A 17586-nucleotide genomic window follows, 5' to 3' on the forward strand; every position below is an offset into this window, starting at 1 on the left:
ATCTTCTGGGAGAAGAAAGTGGCTAAATTATTGCAACGGGTTTGCGCGCCGTCAGGTGAGACGCTCGGGGGGAGGGGGAGAAATTAAAGATTTGGCTATTTTAAAAATTTCTTTGGGGGAGTTTGCAGCTAGATTGATTTTGGCTTCATAAAAATGGGCTTGCGTAGATTTTATTTGATTTTTATAGAGCTTTATTGCGGCTCTATACTCAACTTGCTTTGATTGTGAGTAATCTTGTCTCCAGGCTCTCTCTAGTTTGCGGCAAGATTGCTTCATAGTCCTGAGAGTCGGGGAGTACCAGGGGGCCACTTTGGCTCTGTTTATTAAGTGCAAAGATTCCTCTGGTAGGACTAGGTCAAGGGAACTGGAGATCCAGTTATCAAAATTGACAATGGCTGTATTGGGATTGGTCACATTTGGGGGTAGGTGTTCTATAAGAGCCAGTTTCCACTTAGAAAGTGGGAGGGAGGCCCATTTTCTTCCCCGCTGCTTATTGTGATTTTGTGAGATGGGGGGGGGGGGGGGGGGAGCAAGTGGACCATGTAAAAGGTACTAAAAAATGATCGGTCCAGGATAGTGGTACTGGAGCCTCGACGGTTAAGCTATCTAGATTGCTGTAGATGTGATCTAGGAGATGTCCCTTAACATGCGTTGATTGAAAGCCTTTCTGAGCCAGGTCAATGGACTGAAAGTTTGTTCGAAGACTATTGGCTGTTGAATCAAGTGGCTCATCTAGGTGTAAATTAAGATCGCCCAGCAGGGTGAAATTTGCCGAGGTGAGCACTAGGTTGGCAGCTAAATCCGTCATGTTAGTGATAAAGTTGTTGAGGGTGCCAGGTGGTCGATAGACTAAGATACCGGAGAAAGTAGTGGATGGGGAGAACTCAAGAGTGAAATGTAGGTTCTCACAGGCTGGCTTGGGGGAGGGAGTGATGCGGCATCTAAAGTTGTCCCTATAGATAATAGCCAGCCCTCCACCTCTGCCAGTCTTGCGATCCAAATGTTTAATAGTATAGCCTTGGGGGGTGGCCCATGCTATTGCGGGATCAGTTTCTAGCTGAAGCCATGTCTCTGTTAGAAAGAGGGCGCCTGGATTGAGCTCCTCTATCAGCATGGCCAGTTCAGTATGGTGTTTGGGCAGGGAACGGCAGTTAAGAAGAAACATCCTCCATTTCTGCTTGGAGGGGTTTTTCACAACATTTGGAGTAGTTATGCCCCAATCACAAGTTTTGCAGTGGGCCTTCGGGTGTAAGGGAAGGACTGAATGCAAACATAGTGGGTTGACCGAAGGACGCAATGCATATAGTGAGGAAGTGCTGTATGTGAGGAGATTTCCTACCATGAGGACAGCTGGGTCCGGAGACTGGAAGCGTCTGGACGCGGACTGGCGCAGACTGGCTTCTCTTTGGCGCCTCTTCGGCGCGTCCAAGGCGCTACCGCTGCGCGTGCCGCTGCGCGGGGCGAAGGAAGTTAATATAGATTGGGCTCAGGGAACACTGGAGCGTCAACCCACTAAAATGGCCGCCAAGGAATGGCACTACCAGGAAGTAGGAGCACTCTGTTCTCCCTCCACAACAATCAGCCCGAGTAGCTGCGGTGGACCGGGGAGTCAGTGCACAATTCGAATCACATTAGCAACAGCAGTTTGCATGTAAAAACGATTTTCTCTTTTTAAGAAAACGATTTTCTCTTTTTAAAAAAACGATTTTCTCTTTTTAAAAAAACACATTCAACAGAACAGCAAAGTTGCTATCACCTAGAGCGCTGGCGCAGGAGTGATCAGTTCAGGTTTTACTCGAGCGTGTCAGCGCTGGGAGCCTAAGTAGTCAGGGCTCAGGGAACACTGGAGCGTCAACCCACTAAAATGGCCGCCAAGAAATGGCACTACCAGGAAGTAGGAGCGCTCTGTTCTCCCTCCACAACAATCAGCCCGAGTAGCTGCGGTGGACCGGGGAGTCAGTGCACAATTCGAATCACATTAGCAACAGCAGTTTGCATGTAAAAACGATTTTCTCCTTTTAAGAAAACAATTTTCTCCTTTTAAAAAAACGATTTTCTCTTTTTAAAAAACACATTCAACAGAACAGCAAAGGTGCTATCACCTAGAGCGCTGGCGCAGGAGTGATCAGTGGGGTGGATTGGGGAAGAGTGGGGAAGAGTGGGGAAGAGTGGGGAAGAGTGGGGAAGAGTGGGGAAGAGTGGGGAAGAGTGGGGAAGAGTGGGGAAGAGTGGGGAAGAGTGGGGAAGAGTGGGGAAGAGTGGGGAAGAGTGGGGAAGAGTGGGGAAGAGTGGGGAAGAGTGGGGAAGAGTGGGGAAGAGTGGGGAAGAGTGGGGAAGAGTGGGGAAGAGTGGGGAAGAGTGGGGAAGAGTGGGGAAGAGTGGGGAAGAGTGGGGAAGAGTGGGGAAGAGTGGGGGGATTATCATGGAGTCTGGTGGTGAGAGTGCAGTGGAAGACTGTCGAATGCCACAGCGAGGTCCAGTAGGATGAGGGCTGCTGTGTGGCCCTGGTCGAGGAGGGTGTGGATGTCGTATGTGGCGGTGTGGAGGGCAGTATCGGTGCTGTGGTTGCTGCGGAATCCAGATTGGGAAGAGTTTAGGATGGAGTAGTCTTCATTGAAGTTCGTGAGCTAGCTGTTAACTATCTTCTGTGTGACTTTAGCTGCGAAGGGGAGGAGAGAGATGGGTCTGTAGTTTGAGGTGCGTTGGATCCGTGAAGGGCTTCTTGAGGAGGGGTTTGACTTCTGCGAGTTTCCAGTCGTCGGGGAATGTGCCGGATTGGAAAGTGGCGTTGATGGTGCGTCGTAGCTCGGGTGCTATGGCACATCCCAGTAGAGTCACCAAGCTGTCCACTAACAGCAGAGTGCTATAGTAGCTATAGATCCTGGTCTTGGAGACCATAAATGGCTGCTCCTTGAACTACCTCTCAAGCCCCAAGGCATTGCGCTCCAAATGCAACCTGTGCCCTGCCAACAAAACATTCACATCACTATGTGCTGCATCCAAGTTACAATCCTTTCAAATATTGCAACTCCTAGCTGGCCGATATCTGCTCAGTTTCTCTGCTCATATTTAGAAAGTGCTCTAGGCAAACCTTATCAAACAGGAACAGTCATAAGTTGTTTTATCTCAACTGTAGCCTCTCTGTAGTTCTGTGAATATATATGCAAGATGAGCACGTGTTTTTGTTCAACAATCACCAGTACCTCTTGGTATTCCATTAAAACATGCTGTGTGGTACTGAAGATATGAACAGAATTTCTTGTTGGAATGCTTTACTTGGCAATAAAATAGATAATGCATTTTTTAGTGACAGACTACCTGTCTATATATCGGTACTCAAAATATATAATTACAGGCCTTTTTAGCAAGTATTAAGAAGTAGAAACCTCCCTTTTAGAATCCGATTATGCAGTATGAATTACAGATTTCCTTCCCAAACTCCAAGAGAGTTTGGCTGGGGATTATATATTGACAGATTAATCCATAGATCAAGGGGGCCAGGCTAGGGATGCATTAGTAGACAAGCTAGCTGAACATCAGAAGCAGTGTCTGCTGGGAACACATTTCTAAAGCCCTTCTGCGATCCGAGGCATAATCACTTGATTACTAGTCCTATGGGTTCCTGGAATATTCCATCAGGGACACATGACTGCAGATCTGTTCCGGAAAATCATGTGAAGGCTAGGAGCAGTGCAGTTCTGGTGGGAAAGTTTGCAGAGTAAAAAGGTTCTAAATGTTCATCACACTCAGGCTTCCAAGAAGAAGGCAACTCCGGAACAGCTTCCTCAGAGTGGGCCACTTCAGAAAAATATATAGTAAGCTATTTGAAGGAGGTTAGTACTTTTCTCACGGGAACCTTGGGGATACAGCACTTAATTGTTCCATCCACCGGTTCAGATACAGGACCTCAGGTGAACAACATACACTAGTCGTTAAAAACCATGCACTTCACTACAATTTCCCAGTCTGCCAAAGACCTGATCCTTCAAGATTCAAAGGAGCTGGAAAAGTGTGGATTCTTATAATGTATGTGTCCATAGATGTTGTATGTAGTGTTACTTGTATAGTGCCAACATAGAAGGTAGCAATGGTGAGTCGAACAATGGAACACAGCTCAAGGGTACCAAATTAATTGCTTGCAATGAGGCAGATAACATTAAGTTCTACTGTGTGAGGCCAATGCTCTTGGAAGAGATGTGTCAGCTATTTCTGAATTGCAGGAGGTTCAGAGCAGTTCCAAAGTCCACCTGGTTGTCGTCCCAGATTTATGGGGAAACAAATGGAGGTCTTGAAACTTTGGTTGTTTTTTTTTATAAATCTTTTTGTTAAGTAGTATCGACACAACAAGCAATATTAAGACAGAATTAGAAGACAGTGTACTTTTCAAACATCCACACTAGGTCACAGAGAGTCAAATCACAGTGTACAATATACAACACCTGGGGGGGGGGGGGGGTGTAAGATTTTCATCCTCATTCAATATGTTATGTTATGTTAGTTACATTTTAATGCGCACAGCTGCTCCAGCGAAGGAGCGTCCTGGCGCAGGGAAAGGAAAACACCACATAACACAGGATCCGTCGACACGGAATAGAAAATAAAGACAGGAAATAATTAAAACAGAAGGGTTTTCAAAGCTCTGCGGAAGGACAAAAGGTCGTTCGAGAGCCGAATTTCCAAGGGAAGAGCGTTCCAGAGGGTTGCGGCTTTCACACGGAAGGAGCGACCCCCCATCCGACTAAGTCTGAAACGGGGGACGACCACCAAGGACTGTCCAAGGGATCGTAGAGAACGAGTGGGAACGTAAGACGAAATCAATGAATTAAGTATTCCAGGTGCCAACTCTCTCAGAATTTTAAAAACCAGGCAGAGAGCCTTAAATTGGATTCGCTTACATATCGGGAGCCAGTGCAGGGAACGCAGGGTGTTAGAAGTGGGGCAGGATCGAGGCAGACCAACCACCGCCCTAGCTGCCGCATTCTGGACTCGTTGTAGACGAAGAATCTCGGCTTGGTTTACTCCTAATAGGAGAGAGCTGGCATAATCCAGCCGCGAGATGATCATAGCTTGAATGACCAGCTGTCTTGTGGGGGCATCGAAGAAACGCAGCAGGGGTCTTAGCCCGCGTAGTACTCCAAAACAGCAGGCCGCCACTCTCTTTGTGTGAGTCACAAAGCTAAGCGTATGGTCAAGCCAGACTCCGAGATTCCTGAGTTCCAGGACAGGGACCGGCGCTGATCCCAGCTCTGGAGGCCACCATTCATCCCCCCAGTGGTCCGCATCCCTTCCAACGATCATCACCTCAGTTTTTGACGCGTTCAGTTGGAGACAGTTGTTATTCATCCAACTGGCCACCTCTCTCAGCCCACTTCGGAACCTAATGGCATCCCGCTTGGCATCCCCGCTGATCGTCACCGCCAGCTGAGTGTCGTCAGCGTAGGAGACCATGGTAAGGTCCCATTGCCTGACGACCTCAGCCAGCGGCTGCACGTACAGATTGAAAAGCGTGGGACTCAGCGAGGAGCCCTGCGGAACCCCCATGTCCAAAGGATGATACTTGGACTGAAAAGGAGGGGTGGCAACGCAGAAGGAGCGATCACTGAGGAAGGAGCGGCACCACTGCAGAGCTGAACCACAAATGCCAATGTCCTGCAGGCGGTGTAGCAAGATGCGATGGGAGACAGTGTCAAAGGCAGCGCTCAGATCGAGTAAAATAAGCGCTGCCGTTTGACCTGCATCAAGCACACCTCGCAAATGCTCAACCATTGCTAGAAGGGCCGTCTCAGTGCTGTGACCAGCACGAAACCCATTCTGCGTTGGATCCAGGACATTCACAAGGGTCATATGCTCCGTGAGGACCCGATTTACATGGGCCTCCATAACCTTGGCCGGCCAAGGGAGCAAAGATATAGGGCGGTAGTTTTCAGGTCTCGAAGGATCCAGAGATGGTTTTTTTAGGATCGGGGAAACCACCGCTTGCTTCCATTTGGCCGGAACCAGGCCAGAGGTTAGGGAGAGGTTAATCAGGGAGCACACCACAGTGCGACCCTGAAAAGCAGCGTCCCTGAACAGCGCAGATCTTACCGGGTCTGCAGGTGATCCAGACTTGACTCGCAGGGCCCACATTGCGAACTCCTCATCGGAGACGGAAGGAAAGGAGTGCAGCGCTGGACAGCTGCTAGAGCCGCTCCAGGGGATCACAGGAGGCGGTGTGCTAGGAAACGCCAGATAGATTTTCCTGACTTTATCCATAAAGAAGGTGGCTAAGGCTTCACAGTGGGCGATGGAACTGTCCAACTGTGGAGGAGCTCTCTTTGCCATTAAATCTTTTATGGTTTTAAAGATGGTTTTAGTCGGATTAGGGCTGTTTCTAAATTCGGCTGCGTAAAACGCCGCCCGGGCCCTGCATATGGCTCGATGGTAAAGCTTTACTAGGGCCAGGTAGATGGATTTCTTATCGGCATCGTACGACTTACGCCACACCCTTTCCGCCCGTCTGCAAGAGGACTTCAATGCACGCAACGTGCTGTCATACCAGGGGCTGGCCTGCCGGGGACTGGACTTGCTGGAGATGATAGGTACCAGGACGTCCAGCGCCCTGGTAATCCAGTTACAGAACCGGTCATAGCCCGAGGTGGCATTCAGCAGGGGGCCCAGTGGCTCAGCACCCATAATACGATGAAGGTCCTCTAACCTCAGCTTGTTCCAATGGCGCCGGGGAATCCGCAAGGGGGGCGGTATGGTAGGATTGGCAGGGAGAGGAAGCCAAGCAGACACCAGATGGTGGTCAGACCATAACACAGGATCAACCGCCACAATCCGAACTTCCGAGAGAGTGGTAAAAAACGGATCCAGGATGTGGCCGGCCACGTGAGTAGGCTGAGAAATAAGCTGGACCAACTGCAAAGCCTCTAAGTCTGCCAAAAAACCACTAATGGCCGGCGAATCTAACCTGTCAAAGTGGAGATTTAGATCACCCAAGATGGAAAAATTTGCGCAGCCACTAGCCAATAGGCTCACCGCCTCCGGAAAAGCACCTCTAAAAGCAACATCGCTGCCTGGAGGGCGATAAACAACCATCCCTGACAGCGAGAACTGAGGGCTGATGGAAACCTTAAACAGCGCGCTCTCACATCCGGCAATCTGCAAGATCGTCCAGGTGCATGTGAAGGCGGATCTAATAAATAAGGCGATCCCTCCACCTCTAGAGTGGCGGTTAGATCTAAAACATGAGTAGCCCGGAGGACAGGCGAGATTGACTATGGCGTCGTCAGTATCTTGTAGCCAGGTTTCCGTTACGGCCAGCAGATCAGGTGTCTTATCCACAATGAGATCAGCCACCGACAAATGATGTTTCACTAGAGATCTGGTATTCAGATTTAAAAATCGGAGTCCAGACCCCAGACTGTCGGGCAGCGGAAAGAGACCAGGAGGAGCTCGAGAGGCAGGAGGAGAGGCGAGCTCGCGAATACCTACCGCCTGGCCCAATGACCATCTATTACAAACACACTGACACGGGCCACACAACGGATGGTAGGGTGTGGCAGGGCAGCGTGGAAGTGTATCTCTAATGGCGCGAAGCGAGGCGTCGGAGTACTTAATCATCCTGACAGAGCGAGAGCTACGAGCACAAAGATATAAACAATATTACAAAACGAGATGGAGTCCCCAGCGTACCGCGCGTACTTAGCGCGGACGGGCGCAGACGGGCAGACTCTGGCTCGACTCCGGCGCGAGTCAGGCGCTACCGCTGCGCGTCACCGCTGCGCTAGCAGGGTGAGCTTTAAGTACCAGCTCACCTGGGCTACAGGAAGCGCTAGAGCGCTGCAACAAGTGGCCCAGGAGGCAGGAGACCACCCCAAGATGGCGGCCAAGCGCCGCGAGGAAGCTGCAAGTAAGTGAGGATTCCGCGAAAAAACGCGGTGGGGGCACAGTTAAAATGCAAGTATGAGGCCAGGGACTGGTCTAATTAAAAAACGAGGCTCCAAACTAAACTAATATAAACATGAAATCAGGCTTTGTTAAAATCGATAGTAAGCGCAACGCGCGTTAAATGTAGCGAGACAGCGACTGATATCGCGCATGCAGGCACCTTTCCCAAGGAAGAGCACTAGAAGAGCTCGCCTTAAGTACCAGCTCACCTGGGCTACAGGAAGCGCTAGAGCGCTGCAACAAGTGGCCCAGGAGGCAGGAGACCACCCCAAGATGGCGGCCAAGCGCCGCGAGGAAGCTGCAAGTAAGTGAGGATTCCGCGAAAAAACGCGGTGGGGGCACAGTTAAAATGCAAGTATGAGGCCAGGGACTGGTCTAATTAAAAAACGAGGCTCCAAACTAAACTAATATAAACATGAAATCAGGCTTTGTTAAAATCGATAGTAAGCGCAACGCGCGTTAAATGTAGCGAGACAGCGACTGATATCGCGCATGCAGGCACCTTTCCACCCCCCCCCATTTGCACCCCACCGCCAATAGTGGCGGTGGGGTGCAAATGTTTCCCCTGTAAGAGTTCCAAGGCCCCCAGACCCTGTTCTATTTCCTGGGACATCCTCTAGCTATATAGACTGACTTTTCACAGAACATGCACCAGTCCAGATCTTCCTTCCATTTTGCTATTTTGGATGGTTGAAGGGCTCCCTAGTTTTGTGCTACATTTCTTTTTGCAATCATTACTGCTAATGTTGCCCATTTCTTAGTGTAGGAGATGAGGTCGGTCGGTACCCAAATGTTCAATAGGCACCTGTGTGCCTCCGGATGCAGGTCGATTGTGTGAACCTCACTGAGTGTGCAGTGTATGGCATGCCAGTAGGTTTGTATGTGTTCACATTCCCATAGAATGTGGATGAAAGTGCCTTCTTTCCCGCATCTACGTCTGCACTCCCCACTATCAGTCCTTCCCATGCGGACCAATCCTGGGCCAGTTATCTATATCCTGTGGAGAATTTTGAGTTGTACTAATAGTAGTCGAGCTTGGATTGCCACCTCCCTCGGGGCGGAAACTGCTTCTTGCCAGTCTTCCTCGTCCAGTTCAAGGCCGTCCCTTATCCATTTCTCCTTGAGAGATTGGAGTGGATCTTCCATGTTGTTAATTCGTTTTTTATAGATGGAGATGGCTTTTTCGGGCGGATGGCCATCGAGTATCCTATCCTCCAAGGGAGGGCAGACTTCTTAGTAAGATAAATTTGGAGGACATGCTGGACTTGAAGACATCTATAGCGTTCAGTGTCTGCCAGGCTATATTGTTGTTGGAGGGAGGTGAATGGGATGATTTCATCCTTGACCCAGAGATCTTTAATCTGGGAAATTCCTATTAGGTCCCATTTATCGAAGCCCTTGGTTTGCCACATATTCACCAGTTTTTGGGAGTTCCACAAAGGAGTTGCCAGGGTGAGTCTGCGGTCCCAACCCAGACATTTCTTCACAACATGCCATATATGGACCGAGTGCGCGGTTGGTCCAGTTAGGCGGTATTTACGGGATCTAGAATAGAGTGCTCTGCTGTATTCTCCCCCTGGGAGAAGCTACCTGTCCATGGCGTATCCCAGGTCATCGAGGCAACTATAGTTCCCCTGGTTAATGGCAGCAAGTTAAGTCGCCCAATAATATTTTTTAATATCTGGGAGGCTGATGCCACCGTCGTACCAATTCAGGGTGAGCTTGGTTAAAGCAATTCGAGGTTTTCCGCCCCACAAGAGATCCCTCTGGAGACTACTTCCTTAAAATATGATTTGGGAACTTGATCCATTGAGTTCTGGAGGGCGTAAAGGAAGCGGGGCAGAGTCATCATCTTGAAAAGGGCAGCCTTACCCACCAGCGTGAAGGGCAAAGACTTCGTTACTTATGTGCCTTTTCAATCTCTGTATTGGTGGCAGGAGGTTACGGCGAAACGGGGCGTGGGACTTAGTGAAATAAAGATGCCCAGATATCGGAAGTCGAATTGGGCAGTTCCTTGGGAGGACACTTTGCTCTCCCTGTAGGACATAGATAACAGATTTCGTTCAGTTTGTGGTGAAGCCGGAGTATCTGCCAAACACTGCTGGGATATCAAGTAGACATATTAAGGAGGCTCTTGGGGAGGTAAGGTACAACAGAATATCATCGGCACACCAGGATATCTTATCCTCCCAGTCCAGGGACCAATGCATACCTCGAATCACTGGATCCCTGCGGATCCAAGCCGCCAGGGGCTCCAGGGCCAAAGCAAATAGGAGCAGGGACAAAGGGCACCCCTGGCGTGTACCTCGGCTTAACTGAAATGCTGTTGATGTGCGATTATTCACCACTACTTAAGAAATTGCTTTTGAATATAGTAATCGGATCCAACTCACAAATGTGGGCCCAAAGCCCATTTTGCCGAGTACTGTAAAGAGGTATGGCCATTCCACCATGTCAAACGCCATGGTGGCGTCCAGTGATAGCAGTACCCCAGGTTCACGGATAGTTGCTGTCCTGCCCAAAACTCCATGTACTCTGCACAGGTTTAAAGCAGTGTTGCGATGTGGCATGAAACCGGATTGGTCCGGATGTACTAGGCTATCACTTTTACCAACCAGAGTGCCAATAGTTTTGCGAGCATCTTGGGTTCCGCGTGGAGTAGGGATATAGGTCTATATGAAGCACAGCTGGATTTGTGTCTACACTCTTTGTGAACAACTACAATGTTGGCTAGCCTTTGATCCATGGGGAGTGTCCCTTTTTCCTTGCTGGCCACAAACATTGACCGAAGATATGGGGCTAATCTTATCTGGTCTAAGCTTATATAGCTCGATTAGTAGGCCACTGGGACCTGAGGCTTTTCCAGAATGAATCGCCCGTATCGCCTGAGCTACTTCCTCATCTGAAAAATCGGACTGGAGGTATTCCCGGTTTTAGTCTGTCCGGGTGGGAAGTGAGATATCCTGGATTAGGGAGCAGTTCTCTTCGGCCGAGTACTGCCCTTTTGTGCAGTACACCGTACGATAATATTTGGCAAACCGGTCAGCGATTTCCTGCGGGTCAGTGATAGGGCCAACATCCTCTACATGTAACTCAGGCACAAGACGATTAGTTCACTCTCTCTCATCTAACCATGCGATTAATTTCCCTACTTTGTCTCCTTGCTCTTAGATTCTGTTTTGCATTTCCCTCCCTCGAGTCCTAGCTCTGTCCGTTATGGCTTTGAACTCATCTTGTTTTAGATGCAAGAGGTGCAACTTCTCAGGGGTTACTGTCACTTCTAATTCTTCCTCTATTCCAAGTACTTCATCTTCTGCCTGCACCAAGTCCTTCGGTTTGTCTGTTTTCTTGCCTGCGATAAGAGATAGGGCTTGCCCGCGGATTACGGACTTGTATGCTTCCCATAACATTTGGGCTGATTCTACTGTACCCTCGCTTTCATGGAAGTAATGATCTGTGGCTTGGATTATTTTCTATCAGGTGTCAGGGTCTCGGAGATACCACGGATTAATGGAAGTGGTTTTCCCTGAATTTTTGTTTAGATTTGTTGGTCATTAAAAGGAAATGAGTCTTTGCCTGGTTAAGCTTTGATACTGGGATAGGCTGTACTCGATACCCTAGTCTGGATTAGCTCATGGTGCTTTGTGCCACAAAATTTCACCAGTGGAGGAGAGACTGCACCAGTTCCCATTGGGAGCAGGGTCTAGACTGATTTGCACATGGCTGAGTCTAAACTGGAATGGCATGGTGAGCAAAAAAAACGATGGATTTAGGCCCATATCTTTGTACTGGGGTGACTGTATGACATTGTTCTGCATTCTGTCCATTAATTGTTTTTGCATTTGTCACACCGAGTGGGACGGGTATGCCCAGACGTGGATCCATGCTCTCCATGCCACTGGAGTCAAGCTATCCTGGCCGATGAGGGCTGAAAGCCCGAAACCGGTCCTAGGATGCTGGTTTCCAGTCCAGGGAGGACCTGGCCTGGCAGTTCGGTCTAGACTGTTCCCATGAAGCACGGGGTCAAGACTGATTTGCATGTGGCTGGGTTCAAACTGGAATGGCATGGTGAGCAAAAACACAATAGATTTAGGCCCAGATCTTTGTACTGGGGTGACTGTATGACATTGTTCTGCATTCTGTCCATCAATTGTTGTTTTTGTAGAGAGACGTTGCACATTAATGGACCTTGAGGTTGCTGTCTGCAATTATGGATCTGAAGGTTCCATGTAGAAGCTTAAGATTTTCAGATAGTGTATGGAACCCTTATATTCTCTACAGGAGACAGGGAGTTCCAGGGAGCTTGTAGTACCCATATGAATTGGTAGAGGTGGCATGGTAGGAGGTGAAACACTGTATGTGTTTGGTATTGCTGTAGCACAAACCTAGCCATAAGGAAGCGGAGTACTGTACATGGTCGAAGACCATTATAAGTTAATGAGTAGGAGGAACGGATGCTGGGTTGTGGATGGCAAATGCCATTGCATAGCAGAAAAGGCCATGTAGGTTTCCATGAGGCTGGGAGTACACACTCATTAATAAAGAGCCCATCCATCAACTATGCGATCAGCACCCATCTCTACAGTGCAAGGTGGTTTGCATCTGGATCTGTACTCCTACAGAAAATTGTTCTTGCTTGCAGAGACCACTGGATTGAAACAACTTTTTGGATGATTTTTGTCGAGTAAACTATAGCCCAGGACGGGTTAAATGTTGGAGAGATGATCTAGATCTGGGATAAGTTTCTTACGCAGGGCAGGCTCCATCCTCTCTCGATGGCATCAAAAAGGTTTCTTGACTGAGGGAGGAGGTAATGTGGTGGATTGTGAGGAGGACATTTTCTTGACTAAATTTAATGATGTTGGTAGAGTTTCATCTTGGTTGCCATCAGCAAGTCAAGAGGTGGTTTGCATTGCTGCACAAGAAAAAGTCAAAGGCAGTCTACATGTGGGTGCGGTGTTGTTAGCAGGGAGATGGTGAGGATGTCCGTTTCTTGTTGTCAATGAGGGATCCGATCCAGTTGATGTTCACAGTTTAGCTATTGATTCAATTTCTGAACAGATGGACTGCAAGGGGTCTGGGAGTGTGTTCTTTCTTTTCTGAGACAAGCTGTATCTCCAAAAAGCATAGAAGCCCAAATTTCCAAACATCTGGAAGAATTATTTATACTTCCTTGGCCTGGCTGGTGGCCGCAGAGGATGCTCCTCAACTGACAAACATATTGCATTGGAACAGAAGGTAGTCCATGCAGCAATAGGATTTGATCTACCCTTTCAAACACATGTAGTCCACTCATTGTTGCATGGCTTTCCAATGACACTGCAGGTCTGGAGGGCAGATCAGAATGTTGTCATTATAATGAATGAAAAACAGACACAGCTTCAATATGAAATTTACTTCAATGTTCTAAGAGGCACACCACTAACTTTAGTTTACGCTGTGGCAGATGTCCACTTAGTCTCCTCACAGAGTAGAGAGAGGCCAATTAGAAGGCTATGCATCTCAGATTGCCCATTTCAGGCTTGTAAAACAAGATGTATATGGTTCTAAGTGGTCAGTGGCCTTCTGACAAAGGCCCTGAGCTTCATCGTGGTGTACCCTCCTCCCAGACCACAATCTTAGAAAAGATTACACAAAGACAAAAAGAGATAGTTTTCTAAAAAGGCTACAGGGTAGAAGGTAAAATGGGCCCAAATAATAAAGACCTCTTTAGACACCTTTTCTTCGATATCCTACAACAGCAAATGAAGAAAACATTCCTCTGGTGCTCTGTGTAAGTGCCTCCTCTGGTTAGTCAGAGCTTTCATCTTACCTCTGCCTCATTTAAGAAGAGCTTCAAAAGGAAAAGGGAGACAGGTGTGCCAGCAAGAATGTACCCCCATCACAGCTGCCGTGACACCCAGAGGCCAAGCAACCACGGTACAGGCAGAACTTTGGAAGCAACCCTGCAACGGAAGATATTATCCCTCAACATCCAATACCTTTCCCAACACCCCTGCTGTATATCCAACCTCAAGCAGTAAATAGTAGTTTTGGAAGCAGTGGTCCACCGCTACTCAGCTCATCCAAAAACTTTCACCGTCTTGATCGCTCTAAGCTGCTGCTGGTGATCTTATTTGGTGCCTGTGATCTCTCCAGCAAGATACACTCGGATGCTTCAAATGATGTGACCAAATGAGAAGGTAGACTTGCACGGGGTGGCTACCCCTTTCTCCCATGGCGTGTTACCCTTTTATCCTTTACAGGGAAAATCTGCAACTCATGGACTCCGTAGGTGCTGTTAATGCTTTGCTTTAATCTGCTTTCACATTTTTGAAGAGTAGGGAATTAAGACTGGGGTCAAAGTGAGATGCCCAGGACCACACAAATGTGGAGAGGAACTCCAGTTTAGAAACCCGATCTACATTTTCAGATTCCTCTGGATACCTGTGAAATTGGTATACGTCAGATTTTATATTTTACGATGTTGACTAGCCCAGCAATCCTCCCCTCCCCCCCAAACAGGTGTTCGAATCCAAGAGTCCACTCACTTTTCTTAGGAACCTGTGAGAACTGCACTTGGAATCCAGGAGCAGAACCACCACTGCCAGTGACCAAGGTCATCAGTGCCACGCTCCCGGAAGACATCACTGCCAGTGGATTGGACGGAGGCCGGTTACCACATTTCCTGAAAGAAATAGGGAGAAACGTCAGGCTATGGTATTACTGTCCAACTATAAGGATGCAGTGAGGAGCAAGAGAAAGTAGGAGGAAGAAGAGTAGGCAAACAGACATAGAATTGTGTTGGGTTCCCTAAACAGAGGACCTTTGTCAGGAATAATGGGCGCTAGGGATCTGTTTGTAGGCACCACCTCTGTGTAAACAGGCTGATGGCTACTAGCAGAGCTGCAGCAGCATCACGTACTGTAGGAGCAGGGGAGGTGCAGTTCCGGGTAAAGAGTATTCGATGCACTTTTGGGGCTCCAAAAATGTCTAAATGGTGGGAATGTGGTGAACTGGCAGAGCATTAAAATGCTAGCGGGTGTAAGGAAACTGCACTCACTCAGTTATTATTCTTTTCCTCTCTGGAGCTAGTGAGTCAAATATGTCGACAAATACGTCGGGACAGCTGTCCTCGATGTTGAAGGTGGGGAAGGTCAGGCGGATGATATTGCCTCGGTCAGCGCGGAGCAGGTACTGGCAGCGGGCATTAGGTGGGTACCCAGATGGGAAGCCAGGTGAGGAGAATGTGGTGGTCTCGCCAACGGGCCCTGCTCGGTAGCTGAAAAAACAGGAACCTGGGAGGAAGTAGAAATGTTAAGACAAGTAAGCATGCTCTCAAACTAGATGAGGGTGAGCTGGTATCGCATGTCTGCAAGGACAATTAAAATGGCTCACGCAGCATGGACAGATCAGGTCCTCACATGGACACACTACAATTTAATTAATAGGAAATCACAACAAATCTACATACCATCTCTGGGTTCTTTCACGGTCCGAGGTTCGGCAGCTGCAAAACAGAGGTACATTTCAGAATTTCAGATCGTATTCATTATATAAGAGGTGAAAATCTGATCACCAAAGACTGAGGTGAGAAAGGTGAGCAAAGATGAGAACGGTGTCCTGTAGCTCATGTAAAATGAGATCTGATGGAAACGAGGTTTTAGTCCTAGACAGGTCTAGGGAATTGTTGACGGACCTGTAACCTGGACATGTACTCAGAAAGCCTCCAGCTTCAGTCACTCAGAGAAGAGCAGAACCTCCATGAGGCAGAGTAAGGGGTGGAGAAGGTAGGCAGAGCAAGAACTACATGACTACAAGACAGTGAAGGTGACTTGGGACACAGCCCAGAGAATGATGATGGAGAGGAGAGACGCAGTCTTGTGCCAGAAGGCTAGCGGCAGTTCTCAGTCTCACCTCAGATGTGGAGAAGGAGAGATGAGCCCCCTAGCAGAGGAGATTAAAGTAGAGAATTCACCTCCGGGAGTACAGCATGATGAAAAGTACAGGCCTGTCATGGTTGCTGATTCACCAGAGAATAGTGGTTCCAGACAGGCAGGCCTCACCCCAGAGAGCAATAGTGGAAGACTCGCCATCTTCTGCCACACGGGAGAGCGGAAGAATATTAATCTCCAGGAGATAGCCGTGTAGGTCTCCAGGGGACAGCAGAGGACTCACCACAAGATGGAACAGAACATGCTGTAACAGGACATCAGCAGAGTGCAGCAGTGGAGGACTCACTCCTAGTGTACCAAGCGGGGAACTTTTCCCAGACGGCAGTCAAGAAGTCAGGACCCAAATATCCCCACCTCAAAACCCCCAAATCTGATAACAGTTGAGTATCCACCACCAGGTCGCCTAAGAAAGCCCAGGAAGTGCTAGAGAACTCACCAGAGAGGGCTATGTCAGAGACACGCAGGGTCTCCTGCGAGACTGTCCGGGTTGGCGTGCGGGTGCTACGCCGCAGATTCCCATTGATGGCGCTCTCGGTGAAGAGCGGCAGGGCACTTGAGTTGGCGTTGGGGACCACGAAGCGGATCCAGCAGTAGGCAATGGTGCTCCCTTCACTGAGGGCAAGAGAGCGACATCAGTTATGAAAATAAGGAGGAGAATGTGAACACCTTATACACCCATAGACACAAGATCTCAAGGTGCGTTTACCTGCTATAAGAAATGCCCCTCCCCAAGGTAAAAATGTCAATAGGTTTCCAATCCCAAAGCTTTTCTGAAAGTATTCTTCTGTTTGGAATGACGTTCCGGCTGACATTTGACGAAGCCAGACTGTTGAGGACACACCCTAAGGGCCCAGTAGTGAGGACTCAGTCATAAGGGCGATCAGCAGACCAGCGAGTACTGTGCTAGGGGACATCACACACAACAGCGACTGAGAAGATGAAAATACAGATAGGAAGGGTTTGCAGAAAGGAAATGCTTCATGGACATAAGCAGAACCTCGGACATAGAAGATCTGATCTCATGTAGAGGCGGGCCAATAACGAGAGCGAGACATCAGTGGAAAGCACTACAAGCGTTCAAACTGAGAAATAATAATGCTATCATTTACTCTAAGAAAACTGAACCATGTTCTATATTTTCAAGTGATGATGTATGTGAGATAATAGGAGTTGCGTGCAATTATTAGAGCGGGTTAGCAAACGGAAATAAAAGAAGGGTGAGTAAATAGGATGGAAGGGAGAAGGCTGGATAATGAAAGACAGCAAGGAGAGGGTAGTTGTGTCAGTTGTAGGATTGTGATTGGCATAGAAAACAAAAGTAGCTAAGGTTACTATATGGGACTAAACTAATAGAATAAATAAGCAATGTGCATATTAAAATAAACTGGAAAAGTTATGATTTGTTTATCATGTCATGATAGGTGGTCTTTCAGTGCAGTTTTAAATGGGTTTAGGGCAGAGATAGCCCTGTTGTCAGGGAGGTACAATGCACATGGTCCAAGTGGTGAAAAGACCAAAACTTATAGGCAGTATAAGGTGGCATGTGTGTGACAAGGATTTGGTCAGGTGATCACAGGTGTGAAGTGAGTGTGGATTGAGACAGACTATTGTACAAGTAATGGATTCGCAAAGTGTCTCCCGAAAAAGTAACAAACCTTGTACCAATACTTCATGCAACTGCACACATACCACATGAGACCTGGTTCAGAGGATCTAGGGC

General features: G+C 48.3%; 1 protein-coding gene across 1 annotated transcript in view; it reads right to left on the reverse strand.

Annotated features, from left to right (window-relative positions):
* LOC146809127 (suppressor of tumorigenicity 14 protein homolog) overlaps window positions 1-17586 on the reverse strand; it is a 144760-nt gene that overhangs the window by 57450 nt on the left and 69724 nt on the right. Inside the window, exons 5-8 of the mRNA XM_085615942.1 lie at window positions 16303-16478; window positions 15386-15421; window positions 14975-15209; window positions 14463-14599 (exon numbers count right to left, since the gene is read on the reverse strand). Coding sequence (XP_085472068.1) covers window positions 14463-14599; window positions 14975-15209; window positions 15386-15421; window positions 16303-16478 — 584 coding nt within the window. The remainder of the gene's footprint in view (window positions 1-14462; window positions 14600-14974; window positions 15210-15385; window positions 15422-16302; window positions 16479-17586) is intronic.

Source organism: Triturus cristatus, chromosome 7 (genome assembly GCF_964204655.1).
Source record: "Triturus cristatus chromosome 7, aTriCri1.1, whole genome shotgun sequence".
NCBI classification, from domain to species: Eukaryota; Metazoa; Chordata; class Amphibia; order Caudata; family Salamandridae; genus Triturus; species Triturus cristatus.